Here is a 20,709-nt window from a genome sequence, read left to right as displayed (position 1 = left end):
CATGCCGTGTGTCTTAATTCAACAATCATGTTCATCTCTAACAACAAACATCTTCGTCAGTATGCCGTTCAGAATCTCTAATTCGTGTGAAAATGCCTCTAATCGACAGAGATGAAGCAATGTTGTTCTTTTTTTCCCAATTAATTTGTACTTACAAGTATCAAATGATGACTACAAGACAATCTTCTCTCTTCTGTCTTACTTCGAGAGCCTCACTCACACTCCATAGATGGAAGTATGAGTTGAGAACACTATCTTGACAATATAATTTGACTCATGTCATCGTTTTATGTGGTCACAATTAAAGGGTTAATTTATTTGATAATTACTTAACTCTTGACTTTCATTCCATTTTCCCAGCATTTTCTCTTCTCTCACTCTTCTTCTTATCGACTGCACTTTATCTTGCGGTTAGTTATAAAATTGCCATGAGATTTTTTTGCCTCTCCTCTTGTTTTCTTTTTCTTTAAGAGATGATGATCAATTTTTCAGAGGTGAAATTTCACATTTGCAATCAATATGGAAATAATTAGAGAAAATTCAATTTCACTGATCTCACCCAATCATGATCATCAACTCTGAGGGAAGAATGTGGCAAAAAAGAGCGTCAAGAGCTTTCCCATTTCTGGCAACAATGCGCCAATTGCGGATCTCTTCTTGGGCCTTTTCGCATGTCTTCACCGGCAAGCCATAAATTGCGGTGATCACACGGAAGATTAAGGTGAGGCTCAGAGATCAACGTCATTAGCCAATTAAGATCAACGTCGATTGAGATGTTCGCATGAGGCAATTGAAGGAAAGAACGGCAATACAGAGACTTGAGTGTCAAGGACTCTCATATCAAAGTCCAATACTTGGCACTGTCAAAAGCGCGACAGAGGATGAACAATGAGTGAAAAATCTCGTCCCCCACAGTTCAATCGAAATTCCATCAGAGTTGCAAGAATAGAAAATTGCACTTGCTCCCAATTTGCAAGCTCTCACCTCCCCACCCACCCACTCAACCCCCCGTCCAATTTATTAATTTTAGAGCCGTGCGCGCGCGATTGAGAAAACAATCGTGATCGTGACAATGCGACATTAAGAAACCGATCATGGGAATTGAGCACTCTAGCAATTTGTCTCCTCTGCATTCAATGGCCAAGAAGCCCCGCGCGACTCAATGGAGCTGCGCGACAGTCATTTGATGCCCACCATGCGACGATCGCCCACAAGATCGCCACAATCGCGTAGGTGTGTTCATTGGCAGACTCACCTGAAGCTTCGATGGCTCCTTGGGAGCATTCCTCGGTGGCGCCTTCGATGGACACCGCTCGAAGATCAGCACACGCTCAGCCACGGACCCGCGCGTGAGAAAGGGCCTGATGGGATTCAGCTCCTTTTTCTTCGGCACTGGCGGCTCCGGGAAGTGGTGCGGCAGCACAGCCGCCTCTGTGGTGCGCAGCGTCCGCGGCTTGAACACCTTCACCACGGGCGCTGGAGTGTCCTCCTTGTCCTTCCCAATCACATTGTTGTTATTGTTAAGATGCGGAATCACTGGCTTGGCCGCCGCTGCTGTATTATTCCACACTTTGGCATGAGAGGCATCGATGGGTGGATGTCCGGACAGATCGGAGTTGTTCCACTGTGGCAACTCCCCAGATTGTTGCTGGCCGTCCGTCACGTCCGGACTGAGAGTGGACGTGATGACCTCAGGAAGACTCTTTTCACTGTTCAGCACCGTGCCAGTCTTGAGGGCATTGATGAGGCGCTCCTCCTCGCGCGTCACCTCATCCATGAGGTCGGCCGTCTTCTTCTTCGCCTCCTTGTCCTGCTTCTCCTGCCTCTCTTGCTGCTGCTTCCTCACCAGCGCCACCGCCGTGGACGCTGGTGTGTCATCCTCCACGCGATTCACCTGGCCCGAATTGCCACTTTTTCCCACCACCACGCGATTCTTCAGCGGCCACGAGGGGACGTGATTGATCAAATTGGCGGGCTTAGCTGGTGTCTGTGGCTTCTGCGGACTGGGTTCACGTTCGCGCTTCGCGAGATTCGGCTCAATTGTATCTATCAGCACATCTGGTACATTCTTATTCAGGGCATTTACACCACCACTCGGCTGTGGACTCGGCGTGCGCGCGAATTTTGGCCTCACCACGCTGTTGCTGCCACTGTTACTCTCGAATTTCTGCAATGTGTGCTTTATCGAGCCAATACCAGCTATTGGGGATGGTGATGATGATTTACGTGCGGCCGCTATTCGCGCCTTGTCCTCACTGACAAACGAATTGACCAACTTCTCTAAATTATTGTTCGACATGTCCGGCGCTTGTGCCAACAATTCGGCCACCGGCGACTGTGAATCCCTCCCCTGACGCTGACACGATGATGATGCTGGTGTGAGCGTCTTCCCAAACGCGTCACCGCCCGTGTGACAATTCAATATCTCCGTTGGGGCCAGACCGCGAGCCTTCCACGTCTGATAGATCGCCTCCGCATGATCTGAGATCTGCTTCGCAATTGTCGCTATGTCCTCCTGGCCCTCTGTCGCTGTTGCTGCTGATGGACTCCGCACTGATGAGGACTGCTTAGCAGTAGTTGCCATACTGCAGTAGAGACAAACAGTTTGCATTCGCATTAATTCGTCTGCCCCACAATGCACAACATCACTCATATATTCAGCTTAGTGAGACAGTGTCTGGAGGATCATGGCATGGCAGACGTGTGAGAATGAGTAGCTGCAATTTGGCTGCGCGCGATTGGCACGATCGTGAGTGCTAAACAGTGAGAAATTAAGCTCTAACTCTGTGCTTATTTATTCAAAGCTCCTTTTACGATCTTCTTTCTGATTTAATTAACCCACAACACTCGCAACTTATTTATTTTCCATATCATCTCCTCAACTCGCGTCTTCTCAACACTTCTCATTTCAACCTCATCGGTAAATTCATCCACGTCACTCAGCAAGTCAGCAAAAATTGCACTTGATCACGACCGAACAGATGGAATCTCATACTGAATTATCACACAAGCGGCTTCTTATTGATCAATATCTCTCTACCTTGCTCTCTGGTTTTAGCTAAAAATGACCAAGACTAATTTCACTAATTTAACCCAATTCTCGCTAAACGCATCCAAACGTGTCGTTCTCTCTCTCTTCTGCTCAGTGTGATTACGCAATGCTGAAAACGATCGCGATCATGATAAGTTAAATGACGAAAATTGTTCGCAATTTCATCGGTTATCAATTTCCCAAGCTGGCAAAGCGTGATTTACTTGCTCCAATTGGCTCGCGATTTAGTAATTCTTTTACAGGATTAAAGTAATATTTTATATAATAAATTTTCAGAAGCGCAATAATGAATTTACACACACTCAGAGATAAAGCATTTATCTGAGACATCGTGTGTCATTTTTTCCCCAAACGTAAATCACCTCAAAGTAATTTATTGTTCACCATTTAATTGATTTTCTATTACCACGCGGATTACTAAGCTCTAGTCTAATCCTTCTTCGCCATGGTGGAAAAAGTCACCTCAATAAGCTTTAGGAAGTGGCAATTTGAATAGCACAAAGGCATTCCACAATTGTCCACTTAATTTCTCTCTCTTAGCACTCGACTTTTTTGCTCTATTGTCAATTCTTCTTCAATTTCCTCCTCATTCTCAACAAATCTGTGTCCATTCCGCCTCTGATTATGCTCATCTACTCAGCAATTGTGTCCACAAAAGAGGGAGAGGCACAATTTAAGGAGAAACCTGCGGTTAGTCTTCAATTGTGCCTCCCTTGGGATTGAATTAGTCAATAAAAAAGCAAGCTTAGCGCACGAATTTATCTTCAAAAATTTCCATCAACAATACAGAAAAAAAAATGCTTGGCCGCCAATTAAGGGAAAGTTCATATCGGGGAAGATTAAATTGTCTGAATAGATTAATAATGAGTTAATTAGTATTGAGCATAGAGAGTACAAAATGAGATATTACTTACAGTGTGTGCAATTGTGCGTTTTATAATCTCAATTGTCGGTGTGTTTCTCTCTCTCATCTAATATCGATATGTTAATTTAATTATGCGAGTTGAGTATCTAATTTTCCACTATTATAACTGAGTATTTGTGTGAATATGTGTATCTGTTTCTAAGCTTCTCTCTATCTCTCTCCACCTTCCATTTATAATGCTATTATTACAATCTTCTGGGTACGGATTAGTGATTTGTACTTTGTGATTAAAAGGATTGATTAAATTCCTTATTGTTGGTAATTAATATTCACACCTTTGCCATTTGTGTCCCTCTACAAATGCATCAATTAATGCTTTTTTTCCACCGTCAAGTGTTATCACAATGATTTATCAACATTACAAGCACGGTTATTGTGTGATTCTTTCGAGAGTTTTTGTCTCTGTGATGCTGATCTCGTGTCAATTGTGTAGTACCTTTTTCTCTCTTCTTGTTCTTGGCGGTATCTAGTTTGGCAAAAAGGCCTCTATCTAGAGACAGATTTCTTTAACGGTTATTAGGTTTTTTCTTTCTTCTTTACTGTATATAATTAATTAATTGACACAGAGAAATTAAGAAATCAAAGATTCACTCCGCTAAAACATCAACACAATTCCATCAAGCTCTTCTCGTACATTCTTTAGTTATGCGATTATATTGCATGAAATCCGCTCATATGTGAGAAGACACACACTACGCTGATCTTACAATTCACTCTCACTTCGGTGATCGTCATTAATCCACGAAAATAGATTCTCGAGAGAATACTATGCGACGGTGTATAAAAAACGAAAATATTTTGCGTGATCAATCACAACACAGTAATAGAAATATATGTCTCCTCTTGATCACTCATAGTTCCCCTCTCGCACAACAGTCTTTTCGCCTCTCCGGAGTATTTTTACCACCAATTCCTTTCAACTTCTTCCGCCACACTAAATATATTAGTCACTTTTGATCACATCTTGTCTCAAGACACACGCTCTTGTCCTCATCGACCACTTTGTCGACTGTGGAGAATCCTGAGTTGATTTGTGAGGAGAATTCGAGTGTCTGGGATCTCCGCGCTCCTTTGTCCCTAAAACACACCCCTAAAATAGACGACGAGCGTCTCTCACTGACGGCCGATGACACAGAGTCCCAATCAAACAACTCCTACTTCTGGCTCTCACTTCGTCAGCTCTCAATTGGACTCTCTTACTCGATCCACAGCACTTTCTGAGACACTGACGCGGTGCAGAGAGAAAAGTGCGTGATCCACATTGCCGTCGATCTCGCGCAGCAGCCACAGCAGAGTTTATTGGAGACTTGTGCAGTGCGTTGATATATTTAGAATTTGATCTGAAATAGATAGAGAAGGAGAGAGAGTGAGACAGCGTTGCTTCACACAGCGCCTTATATCGATACATCAACTCCAATGATCGTGTGTGGTTGGAAGGGAGACAAAAAAGAGGAAAACCATGAGAAAAATGGTCTTAATTAGTGCGAAAGAGTTACGAAAAAATGTCATTTTACAAATATAATGTCATGTACATAAATTGACTCGGTGTGATATAATTAAATTCCTTTTCCCTCTCTTTAATGTCTCTCTTCTTGTTTCTTTGCCATCGGCACGTGGTGTGCGGGACACATGAAAGATTAATAATAAAAAACAAAGAACTCTTCATATTTCACGCGTCACTCCTGCCATTTAACCCTCATATTGACTGAGCAATGCAAAAGTTTCAATCCCTAATCAGTCTTTTTGAATTATCCCAATACAAATTATTAATGGTCTTAATGTTTTCTCGGTATCCTGAGAAATCGCCTGACAAAGAGAAAACTCTCTTTCGCGCACTCGAAGCAGGGTTAACAGCATTCTAGACTTGCTACAGAAAGAGAGTCAGCGTGTGTCATTCTAGATGAGGAGCCAGTCTCAATGAGTCAGACGTGAAATATTCCCTCGAGATGCCACTTGATCTTTAATCACGCTAAGGCCATTTAACAATCAAATTGACTCGAAATAAACTTCATTAAACAATTCGCCAAATTGTTTTATTTGAGTTCAAGACATAAATAGACCAAATGCAGTCCATAAATAAAAATGGGATCAATACCGCCAGCCAAGGAAGCCACAACGGTTCATCTCTGACGATGAGAAAAGATCACGTGCAGATGATCATTAAGTGTTTGCACTCTTTTTTTCGGTTCGCCATAAATTGTACACTATTTTGTTATCCATTTGTTCATTTCTTTTCACTACACAAATCAAATGCCTGCACATTCCCCATGACTTTGATTAGCAAAAACGTAAAAAAAAAATTGCAGCATATGGAAAGAGAATGAAATTTAATTATTGTTATTTATGTGTGCACACCACTTTGTTAGGAAATTCCACACACACCCAGTTCTGTTGCAACTCCACGGGCAAAAAGGCATCAGACAAGCTGAAAAATTGTGAATGTTGTACGGTAAAAATTATCATTCAAATCACACATCATCGCGTATATAAAGATCTTACAAGTGAGAAAAGTTCTTCCTCTGCATCCAACAAATCATTATCTAAGAATTAAATAATATCTTTACATACGAGATCCACACACTCGTCACAGTCACATTGGCGGCAGATTCACACAGTGTGTGCAAGAGTTGAACCTCACTGCACACAATTTATTTCCATTTAATCCCATTTCCTCAGCTCGTTTTTCCCTCATCTGTCTTCTGTTGCATGCATGCATATTGCAGAAAATGCCAGAAAAGCCATAACTTGACTGCTTTTGTATTTAGACGGAATATAACAGTGGCAGATCGTGACGATTACCACAGCAATACCGCCAATTCACTCTTTCCTCCGGTCCACGCACAGATGATCCTCGATTGACAAGATCACATGCAAACACCCTCTGGAAAATCCCCCGAAACCACCATTTAATGCTCTTCCCACTCGACTGAATTCGAGGATCGAGGAAGTTTCCGAACAATTCAATGCTCAAGCACACACTAAATCCCCCAAAGGGTTTTCCTGTACACCGCGATCTTGTTGGTGAGCGCATTAAGCAACAATTTGAGCTTCTATACGTGCATTTATGGCTTGAATAGAGAAAGCGTTTCTATTTCACAAAGTGCCTTTTTATTTCGCATTCAACTCGCGGGGCACCAAACTCGATCACTTCACGGCTTACACACTGTTCCTTTGACAAATTATACCCATTCAGTGCACCATTTATCTGCCCTCTGGCCCCCCTTCTCCTCCTCCTCCTCCCCCAGAACCCATTCCATTCAGTGTTGCAAACAAAAAGGTACAAGTATCAATAAACCAGCGCGACAATCTGAGAGACACAATGTAAAACCATCTGGATCAGACAGATGCGAATGTGTCGCTTGTGCCACTGTTTTGTCACCTCGATCACAGCACAAAACAGTCTGACATTCAAAGTGGCACAGAAAAAGGTCATAAGCGAGTGTAACTTTTCCATGGAAAATCCATTTCCCCGCGGCAATATTTTTATACCCAAATTTTCTCTTTTAATTTTCTGCGAATTTTCCACACTCCCTCCATCAGCAAGGCAGCAGCGCAGCATGAGAAACCTCTCATCAACACGTCTTGTGGGATGATACCAAATGGATAGAAAAGTGGCTAACGAAGCAGAATAGTGTAATTTCTTTGGACAGCGACATATACTCATAGACTGATGTCTCGCAACCAACACGGCTTCGGAGATACGAGTTTTTCCTCATAAAAATCTGGCAAGTGGCCAGAAGTGTACAAGAATTCATTTCATTTCATTATAACGACGCAACATCCTCGCAGACATACTATATAGGAAAAGTGAGACACACGGAAAAATGTGAGAGAATGAGAGGAAAATGTACTACAACTGTTCAGCTCAGCCTTTCAGACGGTAATGTCTTGGAAAAGTTCAGCAATATGAGCTAAGTTATTTCACTCCATTAAGCAGGAAACATATTGACATGACCGAAAGTCAATCAATTGATCGTGAGGAAATCAATAAATCGCTCATTTAGCAGTAGTACATTCAAGTGGGCGGGGCAATCAAATAGGCGGAGCATCACCCACAGAGAAACAGTTAAGAAAGACTCTTCTCCTAAGCCGCAAGTGTGCTCCAGACATTGTGTTACACTAAAAAGGCCGTCATGGAGTCAACAATCAGCAGAACTCCAGAAATATGACCAAGAACGCGCCGACAGCAAATACAATTCAAACCTACAAAAGGTCAATTGAAATCAATTGAGAAGTGTTTATTAATTTAATTTAATTTCTTTTTGGCACCCCACTTCTGCCACTCTTGCCATGTTATGGACATTTTCGTGCCTCGCCGAGCAATTCTTTTCCCACTTCGACGCCTAATGTCATTAACACACAAATTCACTCGTGAAAAGGTGATAATGTAGCCACTGAGAAAATACATATAACTGCAGTCAAGTGCAATTCTTTATATGAAAAGCAACAAAGAGGGAACTGTTAATTCAAAATTATGTGTGTGAGAGAAGTGAGAGAAGAAATGTGCTGTGCACACACAAAAATATATTATAAATGTAATTTGATGGATTCTTTGAACCTCTGGAATATGAACAATAGAGTGAAGAATAAATAACTCAAGCTCATATATAATTAATTCAGGAAAGAAGATCAAAATAAATAATGATCCAGCAAATAGAAGAAATACCACACGACCGAGTGTCTTTCGCAGAAGGTGATGAATATTTCTTCATCTACTATTAGCAAATATGAGGAATTTGTCAGTGTATCAATTGAGAAAATTACCTCCATGATCGATTGACTACGATCACGACATATTGGTAAATTTATTCAGTGAGAAGCAAAAGTAAATTTACACTGGCAAAATATGCAAATGAGCCCCCTTGAAAATTCCAGCCAAACCAACACACACGCACAAACAATGCCAAAGCCCATCAGAAATGCATTAAAAAATTCACTATATAGCGAGATCATAGTTTCACGAGTGATTTGTGAAATTGTTCTGAGTCAATTGGAAGCTTCCTCTCCACTAAACTCGCGCTCCAAATGCCCCAAACCCCGAAATAGATGTATATATAATGAGAAAACACATTGCAATAGATGAAATAAATCATTTTTATGACGCCTCTTTTCCATTCCAACTCCTCATAAACACGCGGAAATTTGAGATGAGATAAACAGAAAGCGAAAAATTGTTGTGATTTTCTCGGTCGCTTGAGAACGCGATGGAAAAATGAGCCGAGAACATAGTTTAATGTCTGTTGACACATTTATAATGATTATGACATTTTGTCAATTTCATTCTTAGGCACGCTCATGTATGAAATCCGATCTCTATATAAGAATCCCAGCCAAACATGATCATCTTCTTTCTGTGCTATCTCAATGGCGCGATCACGGGCTGAGGAAGAGAGATGTTGTGGATGCTGGAGAAAAGGAAAACTCATTGATAATTTTGAACATATGGCGTGTGTGGGCGTATGCTTTACAAAAGGCATAAATTCCATAACTACGATCAGCGATCTCACTCGCTTTTTTCTCCCTCTCTCCCTGTCTATCTATTCCTCTTTTGTACTCAATCCCGGCACTTCGCCGCGATCCTCTCATGCATGACAAACATCAACATGCTGTGTAAATATTCAGCATGACATGGAATATGATCAACTGTATATACTTTTATTAGTTCGCTCATATTAATACGGAACCAATAAACCCCATCGATTCTTTCGATACCATTTCACAGCCTTTCCCTCCATGACTCTCTCATATCTTCGGATCTAATTTATTTTTTCACACTCCCCTAAGCATCAACATGCTTTTTCCGTGCGCTCTCGTGAATCTCAATCTCCCCAACTTCCTCCATCCCAACTCGATGCACACTGGATCTTCATCATTCATGATGAATGCACTAGAGTGTGTCACATTTTCATCATGTTCCAGAGCCACACAAATTGTCTGTAAATAAAGTCCCCATTAAATACACATGAAGATCAATAAATCTCCAGACATTTTTTTCCCATCCGCGCCACTTCTTTCCCATTCCAATTCAACTTATGATTTGATTTGTCACTTGAGCAATTCCTCATCGCGGCAACCTTTCTTGTCAAATCCACACAGAATCCGTTGACTTTGTATTGCAACAATGTATCGATTTTGACGCTGCAAAACAAACAACAATGCAATTTACTCAATTTCAATTATTTCCATTGAATCTACAATGAATATAATTGAAAATAAATAAATTACAATTAAATTTGTCCTTTAACAATTTCTGTGTCCGTAATTGAATGACACTTTTGCCTTTTCTTTATGCTGACACCATAAAGAAGAGCCATTATCGTATAAATTTTTGGAAATCTACCAAGAAAATGTACATCGTTAAAGCGCCTTGAACATGCAATGCTTTATAAAGTGAATTTACATCCATTTTAATAGTATTAAAGCCACGTCTGTCATGCTTTTTATATTCCTTTTCAATTCAGCAAAATCAATCATCGATCATTAAAACTCGAAGATTTTTTTTCCAAGACACTAAAAACCACACAAGAATTGTCTTTTGTATGCAAAACAGCGAGATTTTTCTTTTTTTGTCCCTCGCAAATCAATCGCTGTCTGTTTTCGATTGAATTTCACTAAGTCTCAAACTGAAAACACACACGCGGCGCACAAGAATTGGACGAAACTTTTGCAATTTGCCAAGTGATTGCAATCGAGAGCGAAATTTGCCATGTGAGAAAATTTTTCCTCCGAGATGATAAAGCCACAAGAGATATTTAGTCAGAAACATGGTACACAATTTCATAATCTCCTCAATTTACCCAGTGCTGGGGAAAATAAAAAGCATGGGAAGCTGTGTGTACATATCTACACATATACCGCATTCTCATGTTGGACGTGTGTATATTTGAAATGAAGAAAAAAGCAGCAACAGCAGCAGTTTAGACAAAATGTGAGATAGCAATGGAAATATTCATGTAAAATAGAAAATTACATATAAAATTTTTATCTACACTGTTCATCATTTGTCGGTATGCATATATAGTATGTTAATTATTTTCGCTAAAAATAGATAAGAGTCGTTGGGTTTGTGTGTTGTGTATTCAGTGTAAAACCTCTTTTTCCATGGGCCAATTATATTTCCCACCACAAATTCAACGTGTTTTTCCTTCTGCTCAAATAGTCATACACTTGAAGAAATCATTTCCCAACGCGATGTGAAACTTTTCCTTTGAGTTTTCCACGGGTTTTCTTTTTTTCCGGCTCTCGCCGCGAACAACCAACAACTCTAAAATAGACGATAAACATCGCAACAAAACACGTGTAATTAATGTTGCAAAATATCCTCAAAACGATTTCAAATGGTTGGGACGAAAAGTTGGCATCACAAGTGGAAATCTATGAGTTACCAACTCAAATCTTATCTCATATTTCTCAGAAGAGACAAAACTTTCTGTACACATTTGACCTTTTCCTATTGAAATTCGATTGAAAAGGAGAAATAAAACATTTCCTCTTTGATTGCCACTTCAGCGTTAAATGAAACATCCATTCACCCTCCATCGAATGGATATAAATTTTCATTGAATTTCACTGAAATTGGAAGTCGACACACCATAGAGTCTCCTTTAAAATTAAAATAAATAATTTATTGTGGGCGTTTTGCAAAAGCCTCAGCAACCCACGTTGCGTAAATCTCTCTCTCCCTCTCACTCTGTCTATCTCAATATTATTCTTTTGCACAACCATCTTCCTCTCCTCATGCCGTCATCTTTCACCCAACAACAGTCTTTCAACGCTAAATTGTCCCCCTTGCAATTGCCTCTCCTTTTGGTCACATCATCGCACCGAGTGTCACATTTTGCCATGCAATAAATAAATTTCCATCTCTTTCGCATCTCGCGCAAACCCATTCATTAGCTCACAAACTAATGTGCATGAAATTCTAATGCGATCACTCTTATCCCTGGATGCGACACAATGAGCCAAGAGGAAGAATCACGTGCATCCATTTACATTAAATGAATAATTAATTCACCCATTATATTGTGCTCACGGGAATCAATCACTGAATGTACAATGAAAGAAAATTTATGTCAAATGTGCCGAGAATGTCATTGTTGCATTCTATGTACGGATTCTGCACACAAAAAACAGAGACACTCTCTTCCAGCAAAATATCCCATTAAACTGGACAACCTTCTATCGTCTCAGCTAAGAAATTATTTCTCCTCCCTCGCCAATTACATCTCTCTCCCATGTTGTGAGTAAATTAATTTTAATTACACGCCACTTGTTTTAACGCATGATTGATGCCATACTTGTGATCTCTACTCAAAATGTTGTGCAATTGCACAATATAGCTAGAATCTTCCTCTCCACGCGCTTTTATGACCTCCTCGCAGTTCTGGCTTCATGGGAGGAAGAGTTGTTAAGATACACTGCTAATAAAAACTGTATTATCATCAAATATGTTTGTGTGAACTGTCTTTTTTTGGGTGCGACAATTCAGACTTTTACAAGCATTGAGAAAAACAGATAAAGAATACTTCTCGTACACCGTGTCTTGAGCAATTTATTTGAAAAGGCATGTCAACTGGAGAACATGTATACAAATCCCAATTAAAATGTCCAATTTTGAAAAAATCCTTTATATTCTAGACACTAATCAGAGATGTTCAATTATTTTACTCTTAAAGTATTGATATTCCAACACACAAATCTGTTAACTGGATAATTATAAGTTTCAAATAAAAATCGTACAAGATCTGAGTTTTTTTTATATATAAAAAAATACCCATCATAAAATTGTTCTCACCACCTAACAAGTTAATATGTGAAATTTATATTGAATACCCCATACAAAATCTTATCTGTAAGCTTGTATTTTCCAACACACTCTTCACTCTTCGCTCAGTATTAACGCAATTTGAATTTCAAATTGGACAAATGAATCAAATCATCGCCCCTCGAGCGAGCGCCTCACTCCCAATGTAAGCAAACAGTGCCATTGTCCAAAACCTAAGAAGTGTGATAGAAAAGAATTAAAATTCCCTACTCTCCGTGTCTGAAAATATTCAGCACACGACACTTTCATGTCAAAAAGTCTTCGATTTCACATTACAAATTCTCATGCCGCAAGACAATATACAGTTGAAGAAGGAAAAATATCTCCATAGTCGAGGCTAAACGATATACCATTTAAGAGTCCAATGGTGAAAAAATTGAGGTAAACAGATGGTATTTGGAGAATTTAAATATTTAAGACTTGTTCAGTTATCCTAAAATTTTTATTGTTCCAACACAAACAACTCTAATCACATTCTTTCCCATGTTTCTGCCCCATTGCTGTGCCAATGCAGAGAGAAGTCAACAACAGCAAAACTCTGTTTCCAGAGGTGGAATATAATAATATATTTCAAAATGCAAAGCCATAGAGAGAGACATAAATTGCAGGGAAAAAAACGCCACACCGCGGAGAGAGTGAATGAATGGAAAAATGTCTTTCAGAGCAATCTATCATTCGTAGAATATCCCTGCCTGCAACTTAGAGGCATTCGAAAGTTTCACTTGCTCAATATCTCAATACGAGAGTCACTCTATAAATTGTGAAAATTGTGTCTCACACATCACAGTGTTTTTTTTTCTTCCTAGAGGCAGGCAGAAAAAAATTAGAGATCTGGGGATATAGAATACTTTTATATCATCACCGTGAGAGCAAAATTAAAGGTGGTATTACAAATAAATACCTCACACGTAACGAAAATCACTTTTATATACCCCAGGCCAGCGGTGATGATTGTAATAATCTTTTTCTCTCCTTCTACTTGTGCCTCTAATGTTGTTATATTTTTTTTGCTCAATGCCTCTCACTCACACCAGGGCGATTAAAAAATTAAATAATTTTTTTCTCCTCCTGCCGTGTGCCAATAAAAATAGAAAAATATATAATATACACACCAACGAGAGGAGATCACAACACACGGCTTTTTTCTTCCTTCTCGCGCGCACAACTTCTTTTATTATTATTTTGCACAGTCAATTTTTAGTGTAGGAATCCCACCGAAAAAGCCGCGCAATAAATTCTAGCCACTTTGTCGTGTCTCTCAATCTGCATAAAATATTCACATATTATGAATGGTTGTAACGTCATAAAAATTGCAGAATGCTTGCTCTTAGGCGGAGAAGAAAAAACCAGCCACTCTGAGATTAAAATCTCTGCACTCTGCCAATTATTTATCTTAAAACAACCACCATAGGTGCAGGCACTGAGAGACAAACACCATGCGATGCTGAGGAATGCTGCAGCAAGTATTCCAAATGTATATCCTTGATACGGGGTAATCCTGCTTATGTCACAAGTTCACAAACCACACACACACACTCGCACACCCTCTTCACTATTTTCCACCTCCTTTTCTGCATATGAAGTAATCCTCAGGATATGAACTCCGTCTCCAATGTCTTCGCACAACTTCTCTTCCGCGGATTCTGGGTCAAATTACTCTCAAACACCCAAACCGCACACGAAATATACTAATAAACTCTCACGATATAGTGCAGATTGGGAAAAGAAGTTTCTTCACCGACACACGGGAGCACATTTGAACAAATCCAAGTCTCAAGTACAACTGAATGGATGGAATGCACGAATCTCCAACAAAACACACTTCGGGCTCACACCCGTCGACACGAGGCGCAGAGGCCCCAAAACTCACACACAGGCGCCAAGCAGATCCAGAGCCAGTCGACTATGGGAGACCCCACCAAGTTGTCTCCTCGCTTTGGCACCTACAGCTCTCGTGGGCTCTTCTCCGGTGTGCCCCACATTTGGTCCAAGCCGCTCTCCAACACAGCCGCACGCAGCCACCTCCACCGTCCAAATCGCCGCGTAAATCCGTGCTTTTTCCACACACGGATATTATGTATATCACTATATGTAGCTATTGAACATTCCCACCAACACACCGCCGAAGCCGCGAGGCGAGAGATGGGAGTCGACGTGGTCAGCAGTGGAAAATTAACCCATCCAATTGTCCTGTGTATCCAGCAAGATATCAGCTGTTTGCAGAATATTTTATTTGCCCTCTGAGGGCGAAAAGACTCTGATCGGAAGATTGTGTGGGACAAATACGTTCCAATCGGTCGTGGTGGTAAACAAACCAATTGTTATTCCGAATAATATTCGACTGTAGATATTTGGAATCATCTGAAATGAACACTACCCATTCCGTTTGCCAGATTTTCCCGAGAAACTCATTGAAATACACTACGAAAATCCATCGTTAACATGCCAAAAATTTACCAATCCCAATTAATTGAAGCTACAATATATTTTGCAATGGTTTCAGCTGCTGAACACGAAGAAACCCCACAAATATTTCACCAAAAACCATTACATTCAACATAGTAAAATTGATTTTCTTCCATTGAAAAATTCTCCTTTCTCATCTCAATTGGATTAATGCCAGATAGAGAAAGAGGGAGAATTTTCGTTAAACGCAAACACTCAGTCATTCCAAAACACTCCTTTTCACCCAGATTATTGAATTAAGAAGACCGATGAGTTTAGAGTTCTTGGTCCCTTTTTTGCCAAGCATATCAATTTTCACAAATTCCTCCCTGTCCATAATTAATAATTAACTTCCCTCTGTGTCTCTAAAATTATCCCACCACGAGGAGAAATGCCAAATTTACTCCCCAGCAATTTCTTGGCACTTTTGCCAGCTCACATTTCCTCAATCATTTTCCTACACCGAAAATCATTCAGCGATAATTACACAGACGACAGATTACCCCAAATTGCAGAGGTGAACAACCCTTCTTACGCTATTAGAAGCAGAAATATCCGAAACTTCCATTGCGAAGAGCACGAAAATGTTGCCAACCACTGGATAAGCAAGAAGCACAGGTTAAGCGTCTCCCCTTCAATCATCATTTTCACATAGAAGTCCCTAAAGTTCCCCCACGCAAACTTTTCATTTCCTTCCACCTTTCACTGGCTTTTTGGGTGTGTCCAATCCTTAATAGTGGCCACAAGTGCAGCCACGAGAGCAAGACTGCCCACACATCGTGTCCTGAATCTACCTTTCACCATGTTCATCATCGTTAATATTGGCCAGAGGTTATTAGTTGGGGTTGATTGAGAATCCTTTTCCACTTTGAACTCACTTTCTCTCAACTTTCGCACAGACTTCGTGGTGAATTCAATCAATTAATTGCTGATCTCAATTTAGCGATTGCTTGCTTGACTTCCACCCACATTTTACACCTTTACACCTCTTCCCGTGTATCGACTTCGCCCCAATAAATATCAATTTAAACTCTCATCTCGTCATTTTCATATTTTTCACTCCCCCGCCCTGAAACGATATCGCGCGCTAAATTTCATGCTACTCGTCGACATCGTGACACGAATTGGGATGAAGGAGGACCAGGAGGAAGCGAGAAGGTCCTCTCAGTGGGTGGCAAATTGAACCAATGGCACAGTTAGTGTTACTTGGTCGTCACAGAGTTGGAATTGTAGAAGAAAATCCAAGACGAATATTACGAAAATCCGTCCAATTTCAAACTGCATTCACACCTCAACTCTGTCGATGAGGAGGCAAGAAAATTGCGGAAATTCAAGAGTCCCGCTGAGGATGTGGAAATCCCTCAAAATTTCCTCTCATTACAAAGCCTCGCACACATGTTCAAAGTCTCAGCCAAGGACGGAAATTGATTCCATCTTCGCCAAGGAGAAAATTATTTTCCACTCAAACTTTTCCCAACACATTTTCTGCTCTCATTTGGATGAAAGTGTGGCAGAAAGCAGACGAGAGACTCAGACATTTCTTTCCGCCAACTCCATAGAAATAGAACTCCTATCCAAAGTGTGTGGTAAACAGATAGATCAGCACTCAAGGTGAAAAATGACAAAGTCCGCATTTCAAAATTCATCCCGCCACCCATAGAGAAACGAGACAGAGTAAGCAAATGCGGAAATAATTCTTGCTTCACTCAATCTTTTTCACCCTCATAGAAATTGAGAATTGCCGAAATGTTCACACGCTGACAACAGCCGGCAATCTTTCACCCTCATCGCGATGCAGAGTTGAAGATGATGCCACTTTTGAGGGGACGACAAATTCCAAAATTGTCCATAGTCGACAGAAATAAATTGACACATCCCCCAAGATTCAACCCAGACACAAATCCAATTGAGGGCGAGCCAGAAGAAGTAATCCCGATAGGATTAGAAAACACTTGAGAGTACAATTTCACAAAGAATGAGCTTCATTTTAATGTCTTTCATGTTAAAAATTCCCTCTTCAAATTAATCCACGAGAAAGGATAGAGAGAGTGTGATATTCGAAATATCAATAACTCCAAAACTTGAGATTAAATGTTCTCACAACAGTGTAAACAATCAGGATCAAAAGTCCCGTCCATTTACCAAAGATTCTCTTTTCCTTTATACTCACAATGAATAAGAGAGAAACTCTTTATCTCTATGTATATTTTACATAATTCAGACTACATTTTAATCCACCATCAATTGCATAAATAGATTAAAAGAGCACTTTGAATACTTTACAAATTTGCCTTGAAAATTGACTCTGAAAACAGACATTTAATTGAAAATCTGCTGAGAATATCTAGCTCAGAATGTCATAATAAATGTAGTTATAGAAAATAATTACATCCCAGCGATTTAGAGGTGAACACTTGCAGTGAAAGCGCCAGTAATTGCATGTGGAAATGATGGGGAACATTTTAATGAAATCCACAAAGTGTGGAAATATCTGAAAAGGGATGAAATTCGCATAATTGTACGCCAACTAGTGGATGCAAGGCGCATAATGTGAATGAGAAAAATTCCTCAATTGACTCTTTACCACCGAAATCAGATGGGAAAAGCCATAAAGTGACGGCGGAGGGAAGATTTCTGGAGAGGCGAGAGACACTCGTAAAATGTGATGTTTAGCTTCTGCTGCACTATTTTTAGTATCTTCATTCTCTATTTGAGAGCACCACCCATTCGGGCCTCTGTCTCTGCTCTTCGAAATGAAATATTTCTTGTGAGAAAAGCTGTCCGAGAATGGGAGGAAAATCTCAAATGCCTTGTTTCATGGGACATCATCTCGTTCTCGAGACAGCAGCTGAGATTTACCCCGCGAGACTCCTAAAAGTCATCTTGTCACCTTCTCTTGGACGTCCTTCCAAGAGAAGACACGATAGTATCTAGCCTTCACCAAACTCAATTTAAACTTCAGGATTTATTCTCATTTAATTCCACAAACTCTGTCCGCAAATCATAGCAAGCGGCAAAATTGTCCTCGCGCCAGAGACACCCTGTATCCCTTTTTGCCTATTTCGTGAGGCCTGCAATGGTATTTTCATTCCCTTTTCCTCCCATTTTCCACACTCCAGTGGATCCTGCAATTGATTTTACTGTCCTTTCTGCCGTCCCCCGCCCGCCAGGCCACGTAAATAGAACAACTTCTGGGCGACACCGATGAAAAACATGGGAAAAGGACGAGGAAATGCGATGAAGCGACAGGGAAACTCATTACTCGCGCCTGTTTTGGAGTTCACCGGACGGAGACTGACCCTCGATGAGTCCCAAGGGACCCCAAGTAGGCCCTCTCTCTCTTCCTATAGTGAAAAGTGTGCGTGAGAACGGAAAATGCGAGACTTTTCCGTCTCGCGACGAAAATAGTCACGTCGGTCAAGAGTTTAAAGGCACCGCATGTGAAAATAGAACGCGAAAATGGATGAGAATTTGCACATTTTTGCCATTCTCACGCAGAGTGGCAATTTTGTAAATAAATTTCAAGTTTCCGAGGAGACAATAGAGAGTTAGTGAAAGGGTGGAAAATGGCATAGGGAGGAAAACTCACCCTCTCGCGCGAGACTCCTCAGCAGACAGGGGCGCTCTTGACACACTTCAACGCACTTTTCCACGCATTCTCCACTGTGTCGCAATTGGGGGGCACTTGTGGCAATTACTGGAGCACTTTTCCCGGAGATTTGTCCGCTTTTTCACATGGATTTCCACACTTTTTCACTACACAGAGGCTTTTTCACTGTTTCTTGTTCTCCGCAGGGGCGGCAAATGTCTCAGATGGCGCGTCCATCGCCATGGAGAATTGCCGTCTTGGCGTCGCCATATTGGATTTCGCTGCGTGCAAGCCTAATTTTCCTGTCGCGTCAAGCAACCCGAAAATATCTTCAAATTCTGTTTGTCGCTGGTTTGATTGCACTGGGAGTGAGGAAAAGTGGTCAGGAGGATGGAGTGGAACTTGATTTGTCGGATTTGTCTGCAGGACGGCCTCATGACGTCTATTTACGAGGATTTCAACGAGAGTGAAGCGAAAATTTTTGACATTATCATGAAGTGTTGTCCAATTGAGGTATTTTCCGGGCATTTCGTACCGCTTACGGACCTTTGCTGACGAGATTGTTTGTCTCATTCCAGATTCAAGAGGATCAGGACATGCCTGAGCAGATTTGCCAAAAGTGCTACAGCGATTTGAAGGTGGCCTATCGCTTCCGGACGAATGGGGAGAGTTCTCATGCCATTTTACTGTCTCTGCTGAACAAATCGCAGGTGCCAGATACAGAGTATGAGTATTCCATAGAGGAGATTGTTAAGGAGGAGCCTGACGACGAAGAGGAAGCCGAGGAAGAGGAGGAAGTCGATGCGGACGATTCTGTGTTAGTTGATTACGATGAAGAGGAGCAGGAAGTGCTGGTGGAGAAGCCGGATAACGTATTATTGGATGATCTGCTGGAGGATCCACTGCCTGATGACGTGAGAATCTTCGAGGCCGCTAAGAAGGCGGCTTGGGGCGATGAAGCAGACGCACAGCAGGAAGAGATTGACAATCTGGAGAAGGGAATCCTAGTGCAGGGCTATAAACCGGTGCGTCAGGTGGAGTCTGTCAAGCGGCGGATGGCGGAGGAGGCCAAGGGGCATGTCCTCACTGCCGATGGCAGGCATACAATCGAGAAAGTGTCTAAGAAAGTGAGTTCAGAAGGCGCGAAGGCCATCATCGCCATCCGTCCTGTGCCTAAGCCAAAGCCTCCGAAGAGATGTGAGATTTGCGGCAACACCTACAAGTACCAGCACGCCCTAGATGGGCACATGAGACGCCATCGGAATGAGAAGCCCTACGCTTGTGACGTCTGCGGACGTGCCTTCGTGATACCCTTCGAATTGCGGCGTCATATGAGAATTCACACAGGTAAAAAAAGCCCATCTTCCTGTCTGTTTTCCCTTTGATTAACGCAATTTGGCTTAACAGGTGTCAAACCTTACGCTTGTAAGTACTGCGATCGGCGCTTCAGTGACTTCGGATCGAGAATCAAGCACGAGAGAACACACACTGGTGAACGTCCGTACGCCTGCACTTACTGCGGCAAGTCCTTCGCCTATTCCCACGTCCTATCCAGCCACGTGATGATCCACACTGGCGAGAAGCGCTATCAATGCGAGGTGTGCGACAAGAAGTTCACCAAGAGCCATCACCTCAAGGCGCACATGAACATTCACTTGCGTGCCCAAGGAAAAGAGCCCGCGACGAAGCCCAAAGCCAGGAAAACACCGGCAAAGGTCGAGACGTTAGCTGCTGAATCAGTGACTGAGGACGCACAATTCTTCCAAAATGTGGTGTACATGAAGGATGGCGAGGAGGGAACGATAGTTGAGCAGACGGCCGAAGAGGCCGAGGAAGCACAGCAGATTCTCATCATTCAGGAGAACTGAAGTCCT

The 20,709-nt window shown here is 41.5% G+C and overlaps 2 protein-coding genes across 8 annotated transcripts in view; one reads left to right on the top strand and one right to left on the bottom strand.

The window, feature by feature from the left end:
• LOC132265471 (uncharacterized) overlaps window positions 1–19,012 on the bottom strand; it is a 28,990-nt gene extending 9,978 nt beyond the window's left edge. For 4 of the 7 annotated variants that reach the window (XR_009468577.1, XR_009468578.1, XM_059766196.1 and 1 more), the window contains exons 1-3: window positions 18,836–19,012; window positions 3,967–5,317; window positions 1,256–2,585 (exon numbers count right to left, since the gene is read on the bottom strand). Coding sequence is in view for 5 of the 7 variants with exons in the window: in XM_059766196.1 (XP_059622179.1) it covers window positions 1,256–2,584 (1,329 nt within the window). In the remaining 2 variants the exon portion in view is untranslated. Of the gene's footprint in view, window positions 1–1,255; window positions 2,586–3,966; window positions 5,318–13,913; window positions 14,580–18,835 lie in introns of those variants that run through there. The other 3 variants (XM_059766195.1, XM_059766194.1, XM_059766193.1) reach the window with 3 other exon arrangements.
• Window positions 19,013–19,106: 94 nt separating this feature from the next.
• On the top strand, window positions 19,107–20,703 carry LOC132265474 (transcription factor Ouib-like). Its single transcript, XM_059766198.1, has 3 exons — window positions 19,107–19,348; window positions 19,414–20,182; window positions 20,243–20,703. The coding sequence occupies exons 1-3, from the start codon at window positions 19,226–19,228 to the stop codon at window positions 20,701–20,703; spliced, it is 1,353 nt and encodes a 450-aa protein (XP_059622181.1). The 5' UTR covers window positions 19,107–19,225.
• The last annotated feature ends 6 nt before the right edge of the window (window positions 20,704–20,709 follow it).

This window comes from Phlebotomus argentipes, unplaced genomic scaffold, assembly GCF_947086385.1.
Source record: "Phlebotomus argentipes unplaced genomic scaffold, Phlebotomus argentipes genome assembly contig_2, whole genome shotgun sequence".
NCBI classification, from domain to species: domain Eukaryota; kingdom Metazoa; phylum Arthropoda; class Insecta; order Diptera; family Psychodidae; genus Phlebotomus; species Phlebotomus argentipes.
Note: the sequence above shows the minus strand (reverse complement) of the source record. Positions and strands in the feature narration are given on the sequence as shown.